Consider the following 23,328-nt stretch of genomic DNA (forward strand, 5'->3'; position numbering starts at 1 on the left):
AACCAAATGACATCCAGGGCTGACAGCTGTCATATAACCAGAGTGATTTTCCCACTTAAAAAGTTTTGTTGTGTTGTAGGTGCTTGGCATCTCCTACTGGTTGGTGTAGCAATAAATCTCAACTTATTTGGACTTATACAAAGTATGTGGTTATTTGCTGTTGAATTGGATTCTGAAAGGTTTTTCATTAGCTTAACTTCATCTTTTTTCTACTGCTGGTAGTACTTTTTTAACCATCGTGTTAAAAAAGTACTACCAGCAGTAAGGTCCACAGGAAGTGGGAAAGCAGCAAAAAGTGGGGGTTGAAAAAAGAAGACAGGGAGGCGAAATGAAAGGTTTTTAATAATTTTTCTATTACAAATTAAATTAAAAGATAGGGGCAACCTGCTATCACCTTTTAATAAGGAAAAGAACAAATTACAGGATTTGGTCACCAAACTGAAATGTAAGTAAAACCGGGTACGTCACCAGAACGTACTCCTGTCCACAGAGCAGGAGCAGACAGCCACCAAATACAGAGCTCACTAGCTCACACTGGAAAAAGTTGCTCTTTTATGCATCTCACTACATCGAGTAGAAAAATATAATAGTACAAAATGCTCAAAAATATAACTAAACAGGAAAAGTACTTCGTAACAGTAAAAAAAGCAAACACAATTCATTATTTTAACCACTATTGTCATTCTGATTTCCCTTTCTGTCATGGTTCCAGAGAACGTTAAAAAAAATTTTCAATAGATTGTTGTATATCCAGATTTAAACAATTCCCTAAAAACTATAACCTTTGTGATTTATCCAACAGACAGCTACATTTCCCATACATCCCCAATTTTGGTGTCATCTTTGTTTCTTTTTTCAATTTGACTTATAGATCAAATCAGCTGTTAAAGCCAGTGACTTTCAGTTAAGACGTTAAACTAAAGTTAAAACATTAAAACATTTCTCTCTATTAGCAACCTTGAGAAGGTCATTCAGGCTTTTATTACATCCAGACTGGATTATCATTATTATTATTATTATTATCAATTATTTGTATTATTTAACTATCTGATATTTTATTTGCTCTGCAGCACTTTGGTCAACATGTGACATATGACTAAACTGATGTAAATTACTCAAGCTTTAGTGAGTATTTACAGCAGCAGGGCGATGTATGCCCACCCCATCAGCAGAAAAAGTACTTGGAGCGCTTTAGCAGCATTTATTAATAACAAAAATCACAATACCAGCACATTCATCCCTTAAAATCAAAATCAGTAGACAGATACTGGAGTAATCCCAAAAATTAAAATGACTCAGACACATATTACATTATGATAATTTAACTTACCATTATAACACTATCATTAGCTATGCCAAAGGACATAGATAAATATGTGCATAATAATCTGTCCTGATGTGTTTGCCATGAATGAGACACCAGTGGAACGTAGTGATAACCATTATCACTGCATGTCTATCTGTACACTGACAAAGATGCAATGACCCTAATAGTAGTTGGCAAGCCATACAGATGATTTGACTGTTGACGTACAATATCCTGGGAGACATCCTGTCAGTCCTTGAATGAGGATAGCCTGCTACAATATTTGAGCACAAACAACAAGCCTGATTGTCAAATATAATTAAAAAACGATTTCATCAGCTAGTTGTGCTTATAACTTTACCCCAAAAAGGTGATTCTGTTCATCTGGATGTAGCATTTTGAGTGGGAGAAATGTTTCGTCACTCGTCCAAGAGGCTTCTTCGTGGAGTCAAGTGACGCCTAGATGAACAGTGACAACTTTTTGAGATTTTCTTACCTGGATGATGATGAGCATGCGTCAAGACGCTTATAACTTCACCTTAATAATAAAGCTTTTTTCCTCAGAAAATACTAAAGAAAAAAGGCAGATGATTACTTTCTATTTAAGGAAGTCATGAAATAAATGACAGGGGCGGCAAAGCCAGCTGTGCGGCCATAAAGTTAAAACATGACCATAAAGTTGGTATCATTTCTACCATTAACATTTACTACTTGCTATTTGCTCATCTACTGTACATGCACGAATCAATTTGCTTCAACAAGGTGCGACTCTGACTGCACAGCACAGTAGAATATCAGCACAGTGTTACAGCTGCAGAGGAAAGATTTCATGGTGACAGCAGAAAGCTGTCATGACAAGTACCTGCAATCATGGAAAATACCAAACCCTCTGCATTAATATCATGATCATCAGCATGCATAAACCGTGCTACTTAAACCTTTAACCAGTTTCACAGTTCTGTTTATGATGGATGGCATATGACTAAGCACAAAATTACCACAGTAAGCTATTTAGAACATAATGTCTATTGATAAATGTTCGACGGCTCATTGGACATCAACTGGCTCATTTGGAGCCAATTATAGTCCAAATGAGCCGTATTATATTTTAAAGACGATCCACTTTTAAAGATTTATATCTTCTTTAGTAGGAAAAAAATGGCCTTAGGGCCAAGTAGCACAGCAACAGAAGGGATGACAGAAAGTATTGAAAGATCAGACTTTTCCAACAACATCTCACTTTATATAAGAACATATAGAGGCAAAGGATGCATGAGTAGCAGCCAAGGTCAACTATGACATAGGGCAACATTTATATTTGGCATCTGTCAGATTGCAAGACCATCATCTCATGTCATCTTGACAAGACAGCAGTGCAGTGCACGCATTTCCAACAGGAGTGCAGACAATCAGGCCAGAGGGGCCAAGACACAGGCCACTTTCTATCAATACACACAGCCAGGGCCTATGCTTCTCAATAATACACAAGGGGCTCATAGCCTCAAGGAGCCCTGTTTCAGATAAAGATGTAAAACTAATCATAATTGACTTTGGCTAAAAGACAGTTCGGGGACTGATATCTGAACAAAAAGTACCTGAGAGGTTTTATTTTTGTTCTTTTTAGTAACACTAATATTAACCTTTTTCCTGCTTAAAAAAAGTTCTAATTAACTACAATGGAATTAAAAGAAGAGCGATTAAAAAAAAGAAAAAAAGAAATTGGACTAAGTGTGTGTTTGTCCCAATGCACTTCAGTTATTCACCCGAGTACTGGTTCAAGCTTCACCTACACTTAGGTCTTAGTAAGTTTTTGGCCAGTTACGTTTTTGCTCCAGTACATCAGCATGGTGATGAACATTGTCAACCGTGTAATTGCTTTCATGATGCTGTTTCTTGATTACAGACTTTGACAATGACTCTCAGAAAATTGGGGACTGTGTATAAAATGGCTAATTCCAAAGCAGTTTGGAAAAATTTACAGATCAAATTACACCTTTATTGATCCACCATTTCCGTGTGCAGAGGTAAAAATGCAAAAAAGATGTCACTTTACAAAAACTGATAGACCTGTCTAAGAGGTGCTCCAGTTGATGTCCATCAGTTACAGAATATTTTCACGATTAGCCTTGAACGACAATGTCAACAAAGAGAGAAAGAGGTGTACTACTTTGAATATTTTAAGCATTTTTCTGCATCTTTTCTTAGTTTTCTTTTAGTTGCACAGGGAAAAAACAAACAAACTGTAACTCCAATAAATTTTGTGTGCCACTGCCACTGGGGCAAGGTTGTGCATGCATACAAAAGGAAATAAGCTGAAGTAGAATGGCACATTCATTACAATAGTGTCACGACGCAGCTCGTGGAAACAAAGCAACCTGTTGAGCTGCCACTGAAAACTGCATGTAAACTAAAAATCAAAGCGTTCAGACGACAGGAGGATAAAACAAAAGTGCTATTTCTGCATCAAACAAACATCAACACGTTGGACTGAACAGCCACGGAATCATTATGTTGTTCTATGGTATACAACAGCGCTAACACACATCAGAGCTGAATTCGTTTCAGTCCGTCAGGCAACGCCATCTGGTCATTATCATCTCCACGGGGCAACGTGACCGTAAATAGAAAAATGCCTGGGATGTGAGACATAATGGCACATGAAGTACACAAAAAAAACATCCAGAGGCAACAGATGGGAAGGCCACTTTTCATTTACTTTGTTAACTATTAATGGGCAGGGCTTCACGTTGTGTGAGGTCCACTTTTAATTTACATATTTCCACTGCATTTTCTAATACATAAGGCTTGTAACAAGAAGCCAACACTTACAGTAAAGCTGTGCTTAATGACAGCGCTTAAGTACGTTTTTTGTCTAGATTGGAGTAGTTTAAATATATTTTTATTTTATGCTCCAACTATATGCTGTTGCTCAGTTAAATATTTTATGCAATGATCATGTCATTGATGTATTTTAGCACACAGTGCACACTGTACACAGTATCTAATAACTATAGCAATAAAATGAAATACTACACAAAGTAAAGGACAAGAGCCTGAAGAAGACCACTATTTAAGTTTATGCAAGTAACACCTGCTATGCTGACAATCTTGTAATTTCTGAAACTATTAATGCACTGAAATGTATTCTTAAGAATACAATCCAATGCGTACAAAGCAACCTGAGCCTAACAACAGGATACAGTTTATCTTGTGATTTAACTGAACTACCTTTGACTCGTCTGAAAGCGATCAAATCAAGCTGTGAAATTGCGTTTCTACAAATTTAAATTCCCCAGCACAGACTTCCTCCCATTGTTTTAGTCCACAGCTGAATTCCCACAGCGCTTTGCTCTGGGACACAGCAGTCCCCAGATGAAAGCAAACGAGTGCATATTAAAAATATGAGCAGCTGGGACAGGTTGCAGTGTTCTCTAGAGCTTGCCGTGTTTCCACGCTGCTGCGTAACTTAACAAACCAGGTAGGCTGTGAGACGATGTCAATCTCCTGGAGGGGAATTTAGAAAGGCTCACAAGTCTGATTCACACCCAAGGAACAAACTGAAAGCAGGCAGGATTAATTCTTAGACAGCTAGAGGCATACTTGCTAGTAATAGCCACACTAGTGAATAATAAAGGCTGAGGAGCTTAAGTCACATTTCTTTTGTTTGCTTGATTTTTGTTTATTATCTCAACTTCCAAATTATTATATGCAATGGCAGCTGTTGCTAATCAAACGATAACCTTACCTGAAAGCTGACCTTCAATTCCTCTGTTCATTTTAAGTAAAGATGATCTTATGGACAATGTTTGGTTTCGCAAAAAATTCATGGTGCGTTTTGTATGCACCATGAATTCATCACCTGAGATGGCTGTTTATCGTTCTACGAATGCATTCTTATATTATTTATTGCAAATGAGTTACTGATAGCAATTTATGGTGAATAAGACATCAGAGCTTTTATCATCAGAAATTATGTTCATATATTGGATGACCATGTCTAATCAAGATGAACTCTATGACGAATAAATACAACAGATAAGATAAAACTACACATCGTGCTGCAACCAAAGAAAATGTCAAAATGCTGCTTAATGAAATAAATTACCTGATTATTTGTGTGCATTTCTTTCCTTATACTATCAAACCTGAGGTACTACTTCCTTCCACTGAAGTACTCTGCGACTCTTTGGAATAATAATCAGGCTCTACTCAGACAATATTTTCTATGCTATGCTTATCATGTATCCACTCTCATATAGTGCCTCCTTTCTCTGCCTGAAGTGGCCCTTTACACTGATTTACATACTCTGAAATCATTGGTTGTCAAGATGTTGTACTTCAACAGGCTGCCTTGAGCTGATTGGCTGCAATCGCAGGGGTGGGCCACTGAGCTCTCTCACCATAACAGGCATAAAAGGCAGTGTGTGTAGGTTTAGGGCACAGTGAAGCACCCAATAAGCAGCTTCGACAGGGAGCTTAAAAACTATCAGGTGAAAAAACAAAAAGGAAAGAAGCTCAGGAACAAGAATTTTCAAACTGCACATGGAGAGATTTCCTTGAGAAAATATTTAGGTTAAAGATTACTGACAGGTTTAATATTTGCAAGTGCATTAAATAAGACACTTTTTGGGACATTTTCTTTTCTCAATTGGGCCAAGAAAGAAAAATAAGACATGTCTCTGGAGGTGAAGGAGAAGACACACGTGCGCCTAGTGTTTCTGGGAGCAGCAGGCGTGGGGAAGACGGCCCTTATCAGACGCTTTCTCCAAGACACCTTTGAACCCAAACATCGGCGTACTGTGGAGGAGCTGCACAGTAAAGAATATGACATTGGCGGGGTCAAGGTCACTGTGGAAATCCTGGACACCAGCGGTAGCTACTCCTTCCCCGCCATGCGCAAGCTCTCAATCCAAAGCAGTGATGCCTTCGCACTGGTGTACGCTGTGGATGACCCAGAATCACTGGAGGCTGTCAAGAGCCTCCGAGATGAGATTCTTGAGATCAAAGAGGACAAGTACACACCAATCGTGGTGGTGGGAAACAAGGTGGACAGAGAAGAGGAACGTCAAGTGTCCAACGAGGATGTGCTATCAACTGTAGAGATGGACTGGAACAACAGTTATGTGGAAACTTCAGCAAAGGAAAATTCCAATGTTGTTGAAGTGTTCAAGGAGCTCCTGCAACAGGCAAACCTTCCTAGCCGCCTCAGCCCCGCACTACGTCGACGCAGGGAGACCATTCCAAAAGACACCGATTTTCGGCCACCCATGAACAAGACCAACAGCTGTATTTTGTCATAGTGAGTGTCACAGGAGGGGAGATGGTGTTTTGATTCACAAAAAGCCAGGGTGGATGAGAATATGGAAGGTATGTTGTGAAACTCAGTGGTGCTGGACAGAGAGAACGAGAGAGAAACCTGGACATCATAAGAGCTGCCTGGCTGGGATTATGGACACACACAAACACACACAAAAAACACTTCAGGAAGAAGAAAATAAGTACAGACCGAACCTAAACAGACTGCTACCTTATGAATATCTGTGAACCTAAAATTAAATGGAGAGAATGAATTAGATGTGCACTTGATGTAACGCTGTTGTTGCTTATTTGGTGACATGCTGCTGGTGTTCAGATCACTGTAAAGCTATTGCATTTCCTCATGTTAAGCTATCTGGACTGTTGCTATCCTTTGTTTACTAAGGGGAAGTATGTGTATATATGTATCAGGTGTGGTCACTGCAAAAGTTGTATATCTCATATAATTTTTTTTTTAACTTAGTGATTCACCTGTAGCACATGATACTGTTTGAATTTTTTTTTAACTGGGATTTTCTACTAAGCATAACATTACCCTTGCATTAAAAAAAACTGTGGTCAAATGGAAATATAAATGCACTTTTCATTTTGATGTGGCCATTCAAAATGCTTGTTTTTATAAATTTCATTTTTTTATCATCACATGTATTCATATATTTTTTAGCTGTTTATTTAACAAATGTATGTGGAATAGTGTCTTTAATGTGTAATAAAAGCGAAAAGCAACACTTGTGAAAATGTTTCCGTTTCTGTAAATAAACATACCTAGGTACATAATTAAAGACATGAAAAATAGATAAGCATTGATATGTATGTGAAGAAGTACAATGTCAATTTTATTCCACCCATGCAATTCAGAGGGGCTGGACCCTTTACCACCTTTCATAGGGCGAATGATAGGCATACACCCTGCACAAATCACCAGCCTGTCACAAGGCTAACACAGAGCGACAGACAACCATTCACAGCTACAGCCAATTTCAAAATGCTCATGCATATCTTAAACTGAAATGCCCCAGCAGGCCAGTGGATTTAAACTCAGGGCTTTCCTTCTATGATGCAACAGTGTTAACCACAGCACCGGAATTATTATTTACATTAAAGGATGTCAGGAGGTTACAAATGAATAAGGTAGTAATAAGGTCACAAAATAAGCAAAAAGACAATAGAAACCGTACTGATAAAAAGTAGTGTATACATAAAGTTGGAAGCCAAAAAGAAGACTTTTTACAGCAAAAATTATTTTCTAGAACATGTTTTGGAGTCTTATAGCCCTCTTATAACACAAAAAGCTAAACTGAAAGGTATAATTACATAATATGAGATGGTTAAATATGATGCAGTAAAGCTTAGAAGCATCTCTTTGTTAATGCCATGCATACATTATAGGACCGTAAAGACTGTTTGTTTTGGGTGAGGCCCCAGCATGTTCCCTCTACCATTCCCTTTGCATGGGCAGTCATAAAATTACAAAATTAAGTATTCACTGTTCTTGTTACTCATTTTCTTGTGACAAGTGATTTAAACAAAATAAAAAATGAGAACATTCGGTAAAAGCAATTGTGATTAGCACAATTTGTGCTCTAAATTTCTTAACTGCACACGCCTGCCAGTATTTTCTGACCTCTGTTGCCATCTGCTGGTGAAAAACACACATTACATTAACTGAGGCCTCAATGTGGGTACGCTATATTTACTGTGGTACCTGCAAACAAGGTTATATACAGGTTAAATACAACCTTTAAAAACAGACATATTTAAGGCAGGCCTATTGAGGAAAATGATTTTATGTATGACACCAAAACACCTGCAGCCAAATCTATAAAAAAAAAAAAAGACTTTACGTCTCCTGGAACTACGTGTTAAGATGAAAGCAACTTTAGCATATGTTAGTAAGGTCAGCACTACTGTCTCCACCCCTGAGACAATGGTAGACAAAGTTAAGCAAAACAAATGAAGCCTCTCATTAGCATCACAACATTTGAATACTGAACAGTTGTGCATTACTACTGTGTAGCTGTGACAACGCAGATCATTATGCAGTTCCTGAAATAGCTGTGCATGGTTCCCCTACATGCAACTGGGAGACAGTTGTAGTTCTGGTCCGAACACCCCCCCCCCATTCAGATTAGACTGAACAAAGTTTCCTGTTTTAATTTGAGGAAGTGGCCTGGTAAACGTTTGTGGGCAGTTCCTCTTTCAGTCCACATTTAAACATTCTTCCGCACTCTGCTCTTGCTCATTTGCGAAGGAAGGGAGGCCTAACAGCTTCACAGTCATGCAGGTGTGTGCTTTTGTCATCTTGTTACATGGAGTTGTACTTTAATTTACACCAAGGAATAGCTTAGGCTCTTTAGAATACATGTACATATTTTATTATCCCACTGAGAATGCTTTACTGATGCTAAATGATCAGATTTACTGGGTTGGTGACTATTTAAACAGTTCTGACTTTTTCCAATAACACGTCTCTGCTCCTAGACTTGGTCAAAGCTCCTCAGCAGATTGAAGTGACTCTGAGGCGTTTAGAACAAGTTCAGGGTCTTGGACAGAAACACAAAGATTACGAAATGTCTACGTGGTGTCCGCATGTGAAAATGTCATGTTTCGATGAGTAACACACTTATAAATTTGCCTTTGCTTGAAATATGTTGAAAAAAAGTAAACTGAAAACTATATTCAATTTTAATTAATAAAAAGCAGCATCCACTATTAAAGTTTCTGCTTTACACTTGAAATTCTGATCATCTAGTTTACTTTACAATGCTTGCAAAAGATTTCTATTTGCAGAATTTATTTTAAAAAAGAAAATCTCAACGGCCTGGCTCCAAAACCACAAATCATTTTTCCCCTTCCTTATCTGGACTGCATTTCATTTCCTCCTAAGTATTGTGCGTTATCACATATGACAACTGTAAAAGTATTAATCATGAAGTACTGTAAACTAACTGCAGGTGGGTACTTCATGCTTTTCCATGCTTCACAAAAACAGCCGCCTGAACAGTGACTGAAACTGCTACCGAGAGTTTCAGTTCAGGTGTGAAGCGGCTTTACTGTAGTTTTCTGGCAGTTCCACAAAAATCTTCACACATCTAAAATACAAATGAATGTATATGAAAATGCCAGATGTGGTGTAGCGCTTTACTTCCCCACCCAGTTATTAGCATTTATCATTCTGAATCAAGATGGCATCAAAAAAATAAATAGAGATAAAAAAATAAACATAAAAAAGCCCCATGAAGAACAGCTTTATTTGCCAAACGCTACAGTGTAATGAGAGGGTCCACGTGATACATCATTTGTGACATTTATGTTGTCAAGACTGCATGAAAGACACATTAGCGAAGTGAAACCATTGAGTAGTGTGTAAAGTTCTTCTGTGTAACAAAAATGAGAAATAAAGCAAAGTCTGAGTTTCATATGTAACATACAGTACACGGAGTCAGTTATTCTCTAAGGATTAACAGGAAAACCAACTGTAACAGCTTAAAAGCCGAGCTTAAAGCAAACTGGATTGGTCCTCAGTGTATGTGCTTACGAATGATGTAGCCTAAATGTACGTGTGTGTTGCCTCAGTCGTCCATAGCAATGTTGCGGAACAGATAGGCCATGGATTCTCCATTGTGGATGCGTCTGATCGCCTCAGCCAGGATCATACTGACGTCCACGGTTTTGATTTTTGGACACTGAAGCTTCTGGACCTCATGGGGAACAGTGTTGGTCACCACCACCTAAAAGCACAATGTACCCCTTTTATTGCTGTATTTCACACAGGTACACAGGTTTTTTTGAACCACAATCTTACATTTTCTATTATTTAACAACACAGGAAGTTAAGGATAAATGCAGCTTACTTTAGTAGTGCATTTTCAATTTTTTTGTTTGTGTGTGTCAAATGTTATTACATCTTGTAATTGCATGTTTACACATACATGTTAATAAAATTGTATTTTTCATTTTTAACGTTTGTTATGACTAAAAGCAATTCTTTCACCCCAACTCTCGAGCTTTGTTCTTTCTTAAGCTATAACACAAAACAACACCCAAGCATGAAAGCATAAAAAGATGAACAAATAAAGATTTAATATACACAAAACATTATGATTGTTAATTTCCCTTTTTGGGAAGGAATACATCTCATTAGACATATAGTAGATGGACATCACCACACACTTTATTAGCTGCAACCTGCTAGTACTGTCAGTGCGCCCCAGGGTGGCTGTGGCCACAATGTAGCTTGCCATCACCAGTGTGTGAATGTGTGTGTGAATGGGTGGATGACTGGATGTGTAAAGCGCTTTGGGGTCCTTAGGGACTAGTAAAGCGCTATATAAATACAGGCCATTTACCATTTGATTCCTACTTCCTTCAGAAGTGCCTTAGTTCTTTGTCGCATAGATTTAACAAGGTTCTAGAAACATTCCTCAAAGATTTTGGCCCATATTGATATGATGACATCTCACAGTTGCTGCAGATTTGTCAGCTGCACATCTATGATGAGAAGCTCCCATTCCACATCCAAAAAGTGCTGTATTAAATAAAGATTTCGTGACTATGGAGGCCATTTGAGAGTATGAACTTAGGGCTGGGTGATATGGCCTAAAATCCATATCACGGTATAATTTGAAGCATGTGCGGTAACAATATATATCGCGATATATTCTTTTCTTCTGTATAACATATTTTACACACTATAAGGCACACTTAAAATCCTTTAACTTTCTCAAAAATCGACAGTGTGCCTTATGTATGAATTCTGGTTGTGCTTACTGACCGCGAACCGATTTTATGTGGCAAACGGCACGCAGAAATTTGTCAAAAATGTTTTAGTACAACTTTGGTAAGCTATGAAGGCGCACCGCTTGATGGATTGTTGGAGCATTACGGCTGCCGTAGTCAGGAGCCTTGCGGAGTAGTTAAAAACTGTCTAAATTCTTTCATCTTTAATAAAATGATCGGCGTTGCTGCTTTACCAAGTGTAACAATTAAGTTTAACATCCAGGCATCCATGAAAACAGAATTTATTAAATTCAACGGAGTTAGAAGTTAGCAGGAAGTTAGCTCGCTAGCTTCCACCTAAACATGATATAGCATGTTCTGACAGAGAGATTTCTGAAAAAATTACAACGTACAGCTCTGCTATCACTTACAGCATAAATGAAGACAGAAAACTAAACAGCAGTGACTTTTGTAAGGTTACTGAAGTCAAACTAGCTGGTAAATAATAATGTGCTACAAACTTTTTGCCACTCGATAAAAGTTCACGTGAGGGTTTCTGGTGGTTAGGGACAAATGCAATTGCATGGCAGAATATACTGCAACAACATGGGAATAGAGCAGCTGCGAGAGAATTCAGCACTAATGAATCAATCGTACAGAAGTGGAGGAAGCGCAGTTTTTGGCTTTCCCCATATTCCAAAAGTGCTTCGTCTCTTTGCTATTACTGTCGCCCGGCATAATTTGCAGATGATGCTGTTTGCAGCCGCTGCAATGCTTTTGACCAAAACAGGCGCAGCTGGATGACACCATCAACATGTGCTATCGCGGTAGAGCGGTATAGTCAAAATCTCTGCCGTTGGCCAAATTTATATCGTTTCTGCCGTATACCGTTTATACCGCCCACCCCTACATAAACTCACTGTGACATTCTAGAAACCAGTTTGGGATAATTAGATACATTTGTAACAAGCAACATTAACTTGCAGCTCTAAGTATGCCAAGCAATTATTCCCCACACCATAAACATCACCACTACCCGCTTTGAAACGATGCAGAATGGAGCCACGCTTTCATGTTTACACTGAATTCTGACCCTAACGCTCCAGTGACGCAGCAGAAACCGAGGTGTAAATCAGTTTGGCCATTTTCCTTTGACATCAATAAAGCATTCTCTCCCAGAGAAGAGGAAGATGTCAGTAGATGAGCAATTTCTGAAAAACAGATGAGCAAATCTGGCACCACCAACCATTCTATCACTTAAAATCATTAAATCACCTGTTTGATGCCCAGTTTGAAATTCAGCAGGTCATCTTGACCAAGTTTACATGCCTAAACGCACTGAGACACGGCCATGTGCTTGCCTGATAAGACAGTAGTGTTGAATGAATGTGTGTACCTAATAAAGTGGCCAGTGAGTGCATACCTAGGATGAGACTGCTTCAAAGGTTTGGTTGTGATATTTTTCACCCATTAATTTTACTTTTACAGAAAGAGTACAGCAGATCTCTAATGCTGATGCGTTTCCATGGACTGCTAAAAGTTAATGTCAGTAACGGGTAATTATAATCAATTATACCAAGTGCACATTATTTTACCTCATCAATAGCAGATTCTTCTATTAGTCTCGGAGCCTCTGCTGACAGCAAGCCATGTGTAGCCATGACGTAGATCTTGTAGGCTCCCCTCTCCTTCAGAATTTCTGCTGCTGCAACAAAGTCTTCCACATCGTCTATAATATCATCCTAAGAAAATGCCCACACATACAGACAAAAACTGAATTTCAGCATTTACATTTTGGTGTAAACAAAAAGAAGCCTTTCCCCTGTAGCTTATGCAGTGGCATTACTAACCATATTTGAAATCCTTTATTGGAAAGATGATTATTTATTGTTAATTTATTGAAAATTAACAATAGATTCTGAACACGGAAAAGATATGATCACACTGCACTTTTTTATAAACCCCCCACTAAAGCTGTTTCCTACCAATACATAGATGTATGAGATGCCATTATTCAGTTAAAATAGTAGTTTTAAGATAATCACATAAAACTTAGAGCTCTTACAACAATGATGGCAATTCGGCCTCCTACGTCGCCAACAACACTGATAGGGGGCTTCTCCTTTGCCATCATCACTAAAAGACACAAAAATATTAGCATTGCTCTCTGGAAAAAAAGACGGGTCTTTTCTTTTAACCCAAATCAGAGGAAGCTTATTGGAATGAAGTAAAGTTAATGAACATTTGGTGAGAAGGGATTTGGTTAAAACCTGCAAACACCATGCAGACAGCTTTAACCCAATAAGCTTCAGCTACCACAGTACCATTCAAACTGTTAAGATTTTGGCAAAATATATAATTCCACAGTTTTCACATTTGTTCTTCCAACTAAATCCAAACCAAGACGTACAGCTGCTTTTGGTACAGTGGTAGATATGACTGCAGAACTGGGTTTCCCTTTGAAAACAGACCAGAATCGATTCTTATTTGTAATCCAAAACACTATTTACAACCATAAGAATATAAAAAGGTTCATCTTGGAGATTCACTAAGGGTCATCGGAAATTTAAGTTGCTCAACCCAAACATAACATTAAAATGTACCTGAAGGGATTTCAAGCAACAAGTGATTCAGGTCTAGAACTCAACACGTCTTATTTGTTGCGTTTCCCACGTGGAAATCCCAATAATGTCAAAAATCAGATGTACAAAGGCTACTGTGCAAAATATACATTTTAAAATAGTTATTTCTGGATTGAGAAGGAAGTCATGAAACTAAAGTCTTAATACTATTTAGACGTTTTGGACAGAAAGAATCACGCAGAATCTGACACCTAAAACTCAAAAACAGAAACTTGAAACAAGAGGATGTAATCACAGTGCAAAACATAACTATCAAAGGGTGGTGTTATTGTTTGTCAGGATTTCTTTCACGTTAAGCAATAAATGAACAATAGTTTTGAGTTAACACTAAAATGCTAATATGCCTAGAGCAGGGGTGGGCAACTCCAGGCCTTGAGTCCCGGTGTCCTGCAGGTTTTAGATGTGTCCTTGGTCAAATACAGCTGATTCAAATTGCTAAATGGCCTCCTCAACATGTAATGAAGTTCTCCAGAGGCCTGGTAATGAACTAATCATTTAATTCAGGCGTGTGTTGACCCAGGGTGATATCTAAAACCTGCAGGACACCGTCACTCGAGGCCTGGAGTTGCCTATCCCTGGCCTAGAGGCTTTTCTTCAGCCCATAATTTAATACTTTATTCATAATATCAGAAATTTAAGAGTTTCTCACTCGGGTAACGATTATTAATTTTATAAGAATCGATATTATTTTAACAGATGATGCAAAAACGAAGGCTTCCAGCAATTACCATGATCACTCATGAGACACTGTGGCTCAAAGATGAATATCAAGACAGTGCATTTCACTCAGTGTATGTGAAATTCACTGTAAATAACTTTGTAGGTCAAAAAATGACTCACAGTATTTAATGTTGACATGGTATGGGGTATAACCCTTCTTTTGCTGCACCAACTGGTTTCATTAACGTCAATTTGAAATGCCGTATTCATCTTTCAGAACAGTGTGTGATAGGAAAAAATAGTGATTTAATCCTAAAAAGAGGAAAGCTCATTCAGGTTCTACAGGTGACCAGCACCACTTAGAAGTGGAAGCCTTCAGCAACTCACTGTCACTCCATGCAGGGAAGCATAAACAATCAATAGGAGGCAAGAGTGGATTCAGGCAATATTATCATACTTGGAAGCTCTATCCCAGGGAATGGGACCTGTCTGCTGCTTGCTGTGGAAAAGGATAGGATGGTACAAAACATTATGGCATGGTTAGACAAATAATTAAATTACCCCTCCCAAAAAATTATTCTAAAAACTCAGAGCAGACTTAGAAGGTCTGACATTTTATGTAATCAATGCAAAGTGAAATTGGGGGAGATGACATAAGAAGAGTCAGATTCAGCCCTTGCTGGAGACAGCAAAAAGATATTGCTGACATATTTCCAAGTTGAGGCGGGAGAACGGGGGAGATGGTTTAGCTGGAAGGAGAGTACATAGGGTGGAATGAGATGAGGGAAATAAATCTGGCGCTGAAATGAAGGAAGCGACGGTGGCAGGTAGCACCTGCAATATTTCACAGGTGGTTATAACGATGTCTGAGGCAGAGCTGGCCTGCAAGCTTTTGGGAAAACGTTATATTCTTACTGAAAATGTCATGTTTGAAAACACAATGTTTTAAACCTGAAATATACCATTGAGTTAGTGGTCAAAATAAATAATACGCAATGGGAGAGCCTCTCAGTCAGGACTCTGCCAGCGCTGTTTTACAGGGCAGCTCTCATGATTATTATGCACACGAAGGTAAGAATTGAGGAAGTCAAACATTAAAAGAACACTGCTGGTGTCTTGGCAAAGAATCAAAACAGGAACAGGGAGCTTGTGGAAGCTTTCTAACAATCAACATGAAAATAAAAATGAATTTTTCTAAAGACAGACAGTAACAAAAAACAGAGTTAGTAATAAAACAGTTTCCTTTCTCAGTAAAATTATAATACCTGTAAATGACCATCAAGGCTTCAAGAAAAAAAAAGAAAGAAAGAAAAGCAACAACAACAGATACAGATAGGTTTGCGCCATTTATCTTACATGGTAGCTCCAGGCCAGTGTGTCCTGTGATAGCACGAGACAAAGGGGGAGAATGTCGACCATCAGCCATATCAGACTCTGAGTGGTGGGCCTCCCCGTGTATCACTGCCAGCCCAAGTCGCAGCCTCTCAGCATAAGACTGAGCTCTAGGACAGACAAACATGCAGACACACAATGTCAAAGAAACTGACAAAAACAACACATAAAAAATACACAGAGAAAAGAGAGCAGAAAGAAGTTTGCAAAGGACAGAGATTACACCAACAAAGAAAAAGTGGTATACTGAAAACACAAAAGCACAATTAGGAGGCCATACAAGCGTTAGGCATTCTTTTGTTTCTTAATTTAGTCTCTAGCTTGTCCACACTTTCACTTTCAGCTCAGTTCTTCTTATTCCCATTGCTTGAAAGTTACTATAAAAAAAAAAACCCTAGAGCACCAAGATCGTTAACATGTATATTGCATTTATAGTGTTGGGAATTATTTTTATAACATTCAGATCCTTACAAGTCATATATGTGTAGTAGCTGATCACAAAATGAACATCGACATTAAGTCTTTGTTATGTGTATGTTATCATTTGCAAATAAACTTTGCTAAACAATTTTAAGTGCAGTGGCACATGGGGGTTACTGGAATGTGCTGTCATGCATGTCTTTAAACAAGTAACTGTAATGCTAACAGAGCCTGTAGGTGATTGCTTTGTCTTGCACAATTAATATGTAGCATGCAAAGAAGAACCATAAATATGTTTTAATATTACTTTCTTAAATTAGCATACATGCCAGTATGTTCATACATGAGCAAAGCAATCAAATGGTGCAGGCCCACAGTGTTAATAGCTCCGAAACCTATGATTAGTGATTTTTTTTTCTTTAAAAAAAAAAAAAAAAAAAAAAAAAAAGGATGTCATGTTCTGTGAACAGGACCCACACACCAGGCAGGCCCCTATAGGGACTTTAGTATCCATGTGACTTTGAGCACAAGACTCAAGTATGAGGAAGAACCTCGTGCTTGAAAACATCCTACAGTTTATAAAAACCTGGCTGCACCATTAATTCAGTTTTTACATTTTGAGTACTAAGGTGTGTGTGTAGCTTTTATCTGATTTTTTTCTAGCTCACAAAGGGTAACACTTTAAGGCAAAAAATGTCAAGAGAAACAGCTTTCCAAGCTCCTTAGACAAGAGAAACAGTACTAATGCATTTCATAATAGCAACTTTAAAGATATCGGCATTGTCAGACTTGCCAAATTACCTCTTAGCAGCCGAGGGGGACTTTGCAACAATGACAGCATTTCTGTAATTTGGGATCTGAAGAGAAAAAAAAAACACTCTTGACCTCTAACCATTTATACATAACAGTAAAACACTATTTGTGTGTATGTTTGATGAGGAGGCACATCTTGTTGAGCCTACGGTATAAAGCAACCTAACCTCCTCTTGAATGTACTGGATGAGGAAAGGGGAAGCTCTCAGGTTGTCAACAGGGAAGTTAAAAAAGCCTTGGATTTCTTTCTGGTGAAGATCCATAGTGATGATGTGAGTTAGCCCTGCAGTACAAACACATAACATATGTTTATGTGTGTGAGATTATATAGTTTCAGAAATGCCTGTAGCATGAAATTAAAGCTCTTCAAGATTGGTGACAGAAAAATAACATTTTGATTTGTTTAAAAGTTGATAGCTTCGCAAATTATTAAATCATTGGTTTTAAGCACAGTGAACTAAGACAACTGAAATAAGAAAATGGAATTAACAATAAAAAGGTAGGACGTTTTGTAAAACAATACATTTACATGTACAGTTTCTTACATCCCTAAGCCTGTACATACTGCACAAATTTTGAAACATTTGTCGATTTCACAACTTCTAGTGGCTGACTTATAATCACACAGGAAGATTGTTTCTACCAACTTGCAGGTATTTGTTTGCCATTTGGCACTTTGGAAGAAGCATAAACACTATGACTGAGCAAGACCAGGAACATACTGAAAAACTAGACACTGAATAACATTCTGGCAGAAGACCATCCTATGAATCCTGCAAAAACACTAACTGCTATAGGTTATTGTGCTAAAAAACAAACATGAATGGAAACAGGCAACAAAGTATCACGTTTATTCACCTTTTGACTTTTTTTTTTTAATTTACATTTTCAACCATTTTAAAAGGTCAACAAATCTTGTCTTCAGGCCCAGTAAGCAGGCAAGACAAGACTCCTCCTCGTTCTCAAGTTATCGCATTCAAAAACATGGGTGTCCACGCCACCCGCCTAGCCAGCAGGATGACGACAATCCCCCGCAGGCCTTTTACGGCTGAGGAGTAAAAACTGAGTCAGACTGGGAAAAAAAAAAAAAACAACTAATTCAACCTGGTCCTGATAAAGCATCACTACTAAAACAATATTAACTATTCCAAGCTACAGTTATAATGTACCTCCCCTCCTACTTTTAGTGTCATTGACTGTTTGTTGACTTTAATCTGCACTTTCTTTTACTGGGTATAAAAAAACATGATGACAAAGGAATTGAGAACAGCGTATATACCAGCTTTAGCTAACATGGATGCTAGCAGCTTGCAGACAATGGAGCCTCTCTTCCTCATCTTGCACTGCTTGCTGTAAGGAAAGTAGGGAATGACCCCGATGATGTTCTTGGCACAGGACGTCTTTAGGGCATAAGCCATAACAAGCAGCTCCATGACAGCTGTGTTGACATCTCTGAGCAACACAACATCAAAAGAAAGAAAGACATAAGAGACCATATCAGGTGCCACGGACTGTAAGGTACGGGTATGGAATATTGAATCTAGGGACAAAAAATACAGAACGATGCTTTATAATTATGAGATGAAAGAGACTGTTCGGTCTGCCATTAAACATTTGTTTGCAAACATCACATCCACAGACAGTGCAAACACCACTGTATCTGAACAAAGGTTCACTTTTTTATTTTATTTGCATCGTTTACAAATAACCTGCACCATCGAAACAGGTTTTTCCTGTGAACCCGGAGAGAAGAACAGCTTTAAAAGTCAGCTAACGTAAATGACAAGTTTGACTCAGGAAAAACATTCGCACGTAAGAAAAGGCCTAACAGATGATCTATAGTAACTACAAATCAAAACTGTGCTGTGATGACGACTGTCAGGAAAGTTATTTATATTATTATTAGACCAGTTTGACTACTTTTGTTTTTTGTTTTTGATGGCAAGACACAACATGTAGATAGGCAGGTGACTTATCTGCTGCCTCTGTGCACACTCAATAGGAGAAGCGCTAGAACTCGACAACACTGAATACCTCTGGTTGTTTTTTTAGAGCCAGTCTTTTTGTCATAGCAAAAGAATGACAAACAAGGTGGAAAACTCACCTCACATGACATGAAAAGGCAAACTTAACTGAGTCACAGCACAAAAATAGATATGCTTCGACTCCTGTTAGAATTCCTAGTAACTATCTGAGGTCATATCTAGATTTTAAAAAGCTGGCCATGTTATTGTGTTGCATAAAGGGCACGTGCTTATAACATTAAACTTTGAAAACACTCTGAGTTCAGTAATAAAGTACTTTAGAACATTAAATAAATAGATTAAGAGTTGTGTCTAATCAGAACTTTATTATTTTATCAAAGCATAAAGTTGTCTTAGCTGATGTGTTTACAGTTAATTGGTCATTTACATATCCAACAGAAAGTGATACATTTGCACTCATTTGGAGTCATCTTTTTCGGTTCCACCTAATCCAGCCAACCGTTCACTCTCACTTCTTGTAAAACATATACATTCACTGGCCACTTTATTAGGTTTGCCTAAGCATCTCAACAACTCAATGTCATGCAGACATGGTCAAAACCAGCTAACTTTTCAAGCTAATCTAAGCTTTTTTCATTTGTTTGTCCTTTTGTTTTTTCTAGCTCAATATTGGTGTCGCTGGATGATAGACATTTAAGAACACCAAATACTACCTTTAAAAGATGAATCATTTTTCTTTTTTTTTGCTAAAGACATCTGTCTCACCTGGGAATGGTCTGAATGATAAAGATGTCTTGTCCACGGACGGATTCTTTCACATCCACTCTAGTCTCTGAATAAAAAGCACAGTTTTTATGTATTCATGAGTTACTGTGGCAACAGGAAACCATAGTTCATTAATATTTGACATTAAATGCTTGGCCTCACCTGAATCTGACTCTTGATAAACCACTGACTTGCCCAACTCCACCCCCAAACGCCTGGGGGAAAAAAAAACAGAGTTAAAAAAAACATACCTTGGTGTACTGCACTAACTGAAGCGTGTAAATATTATTTTTGTACTAAGACACTATTTTCTGCCCAGCAGTTTGATAGCTCTCCATCTGAAGAACTTCAAGAACTAAAGTTTAAAATTATTACATTATTGTGTGGAAATAAACCTTATATTTTGGCTATCAACATCGTGTGTGTCAAAATCCATTTATCTAGGTCAGGGGTGCCCAATCCCGGTCCTCGAGAGCTACCGTCCTGCAGCTTTTAGATGCAGCCCTACTCCAACACAGCTGAATCAAATGGTTTGATTACCTCTTCAGCATGCCATCGTGTTTGGCAAAGGCCTGATAACAAGCCATTCATTTGATTCAGCTGTGTTGGAGTAGGGATGCATCTAAAAGCTGCAGGATAGTAGCTCTCGAGGACTGGGATTGGGCAGCCCTTATCTAGGTGAAATGATCAGTTTCTTAAATGATTTTAAGAAATACATTTAATTAACAAATAATTTTGGTCACTGATAACTGACCTTTTCTATTTTCTGATATAAATTTAGAAGTTTGAACTTACTGGTGAGACAAAATTTCTTTACTTGCTTTATCCCCCTGGATCACATCATAAAAATTGTACTTTGTTTCTTTACCGTTAGTCTCAAAGGTAAACACCTCAATTTGGGCTCTGATAAGTTGGCGGTTCTTAAAATGTTTTTTTAGAAATCTTAACTAGAAGCTATTTAGGTCAAAAAGCAACAGCCAAAATGCAAGCAGAGAACCCATCAGTCTGTACTCTACACTGCTGCCTCACCCTGTTTGCATTCATAAATCTCAGACTTTTTCAATTTTTTGTTATGACAGTACCATAAAGTAGCCTAATCAAAACAGGGGATGAACATATGGGACATTTTTTCCTGTTCATAGAAAGATATATTTGTCTAACCAGGGAAGGTTTCAAGCATGTTGTTTTCCTTTCATCACATCCAGGGAAGAATAAAAATAAGGATGCTTTTGTTCCAGTCGTATTCACACCCAGCCTCTGAGTGCACGTTAGCATAAATATTCAGTACAGTATTCATTAATATTTTTCTCTCTATTTTCTCTGTTGTTTTTTAAAACCTTTGCTCCCCAAGAAAACACAAAATGAAAACGCAAGCATAATCTGGCTAAAAAAAAAAATCTCCTGCAACTTTGCCAAGCACTGAAAACTAAGAAACCTTGATTCTTTCCCCTCCCTACTGGGTGGGAAGTACAACTTCCATCTGGCTATCTAACAAGGCTACAGGAGCAAAAAAACAAATAAAACAAAAACAACAAAAAAAATAAAGGATGCTTTCAAATTACAGTAAGAGAACCACTTGTTTTTAACCAAAAGAAACACTGCCTCGTGTACATGCTCTATGAATCACAGCCAATTAAGTATTTTGCCTATCACAGTAATACCCAGTAGTACATCTATACCATGCTTACTTCGAAGACAGACCTGGATCTGAAAAGCATACTCCCTTTGTAACAATGATTACCACTGACAGGTTTATCTCTCATTGCAGAAAAAAAACAGATTTGTCATTAGCTAATAAAAAAAAAAACTTCACTGTACAGTGCCGTCCTCAGTGTTTCGTTACTATGTAATAGCACTTCAAAATAAAATGATTTTTAGGAAAAGTGGCAGGTTTGGTTATGTTGACCATTGAGGTACATAAATTGGACCATACATAAATTCAAGTTTTACAGCCAATAAGCTGATTAAATAGTTACACAGCATGCAGTGACATCTGGAATCAGTTATCAAAAAGTAAGATAGGCAGTTTAGTTGAAGTAAACATCAATACTTTTGCAGATTTACTGTCACATCTTCAGGTACAATGAGGTGATGCATATCCACTTAATTGGATTTTCTTAAAATGTTCAGTGCAAAGTCTTTTTTTAATCTCCGTTTCTAAAGCTTTTATTCTTTGGTTCAGTATTTGCCATAAAACTTGTTGAAGTGTGTTAAAAGGATGTTTTGAACATGCATTACGTAATGTACGAATGTAGGCCATGTACACTGGGTCACGCTACGCTGAGCAGTAACACCAACATCTTGTGGCGAGAGTAGTGTGATTGTCATGCCTTGGTCCACAGTTTTCACAATAGTGATTGTTTTTGTCGTACTGAATTAAAAACAACGTAAAGTCACACGCGTGCAGCTGTAACGTGGTGTTTTGACAGAGACTTGGCTTGCTAGCAAGGCCATGTCAACATCACACACGAATCAACATGACTGTGTACTCATCGTTATTAAATCGTTAAATATGTTGCAATGACACGAACACATTTAGTCAACAGTTATTAATTTCACTTACTCTGTTATCTTCTGGGCCAGCTCGGTGCATGCGGTGGAAGAGTTGGCAGAAAAAACACGGTAGCCACCTCTGGCAATGTTCATTTTCGTGTAACCATAGGACAGCTTTGGGGACTGATACTGAGAAACCAAAGACCTGTGACCCCCAAAGCGTCTAACTGGCATGTTGGTTTGGACTCACTGTGGGCTCTGGTTTTGTTTATCTTAAAGTGCCCAATTTAGCTGAAAACCGACTACTATACTTGAATCTAGTTCGAGCACGTTTGAGATCTCAGCCTTGCGGACGATTCTTAAATTAATAAAAATACAATAAACACTAAAACGCTACAACCAAAAACACTGTACATACGCTACACCAACAAAGAGCACATGCTCCACGTGTAATGTGGATGCAACGCTAGCGTTAGCGAATCAACGACCACCCACAAATCGCCAACCGCCACAGAAACCCCCACTCTACCACAGTCCACAGCAGATGGAAAGCTGAGCTCTCCGTTTCCATGCGGTCACTTACGTTGTGACGCATTCAGAGCAAACGCGCTGCTTTTCGAAACTATTAAGGGAACTGAAAGGTGCCAAAAGCAGCCTTGGGTACAGCAACAACCCGCTACTGCAAACACGTCGCCCGGATAATTAAAACGTAGCTGCGTTAAAACTTTCTGTATCTTAGCCGTCGCAGTAACAAAAAAACGCCACGTGCACAAGCTCATTGGATGTGGGAAAGTCGCGACTGACAGCTGGAGGCCCA

General features: G+C 38.3%; 1 protein-coding gene and 1 pseudogene across 2 annotated transcripts; one reads left to right on the forward strand and one right to left on the reverse strand.

The window, feature by feature from the left end:
- Positions 1-2,973: 2,973 nt before the first annotated feature.
- On the forward strand, positions 2,974-9,778 carry LOC113024004 (GTP-binding protein Rhes pseudogene; annotated as a pseudogene).
- A 76-nt stretch (positions 9,779-9,854) lies between these two features.
- LOC113023997 (phosphoribosyl pyrophosphate synthase-associated protein 1-like) lies at positions 9,855-23,327 on the reverse strand. Of its 2 annotated transcripts, XM_026170541.1 has the most exons (11): positions 22,582-23,327; positions 20,181-20,233; positions 20,019-20,085; positions 18,548-18,720; positions 17,436-17,551; positions 17,257-17,312; positions 16,000-16,145; positions 15,101-15,142; positions 13,407-13,477; positions 12,937-13,083; positions 9,855-10,353 (listed from the first exon to the last, which is right to left on the reverse strand). In XM_026170541.1, the coding sequence occupies exons 1-11, from the start codon at positions 22,743-22,745 to the stop codon at positions 10,195-10,197; spliced, it is 1,194 nt and encodes a 397-aa protein (XP_026026326.1). In that variant the 5' UTR covers positions 22,746-23,327; the 3' UTR covers positions 9,855-10,194. The 2 variants fall into 2 exon arrangements, with proteins under 2 accessions (XP_026026326.1, XP_026026327.1); XM_026170542.1 differs by lacking the exon at positions 15,101-15,142 and having other exon boundaries at positions 22,582-23,326.
- Between the last annotated feature and the right edge of the window lies 1 nt (position 23,328).

The sequence above is a fragment of the Astatotilapia calliptera genome, chromosome 6 (genome assembly GCF_900246225.1).
Source record: "Astatotilapia calliptera chromosome 6, fAstCal1.2, whole genome shotgun sequence".
Taxonomy (NCBI): Eukaryota; Metazoa; Chordata; class Actinopteri; order Cichliformes; family Cichlidae; genus Astatotilapia; species Astatotilapia calliptera.

Coding starts and splice junctions, on each gene's coding strand:
- LOC113023997 (XM_026170541.1), bottom strand. CDS start 22,745: ATGCCAGTTAGACGCTTTGGGGGTCACAGGTCTTTGGTTTCTCAGTAT. Junction 20,234..22,581: donor CTGGCCCAGAAGATAACAGA/GTAAGTGAAATT, acceptor TTTTTCCCCCAG/GCGTTTGGGGGTGGAGTTGG. Junction 13,478..15,100: donor CCCTGGGATAGAGCTTCCAA/GTATGATAATAT, acceptor TGTGTCTTTTAG/TGATGATGGCAAAGGAGAAG.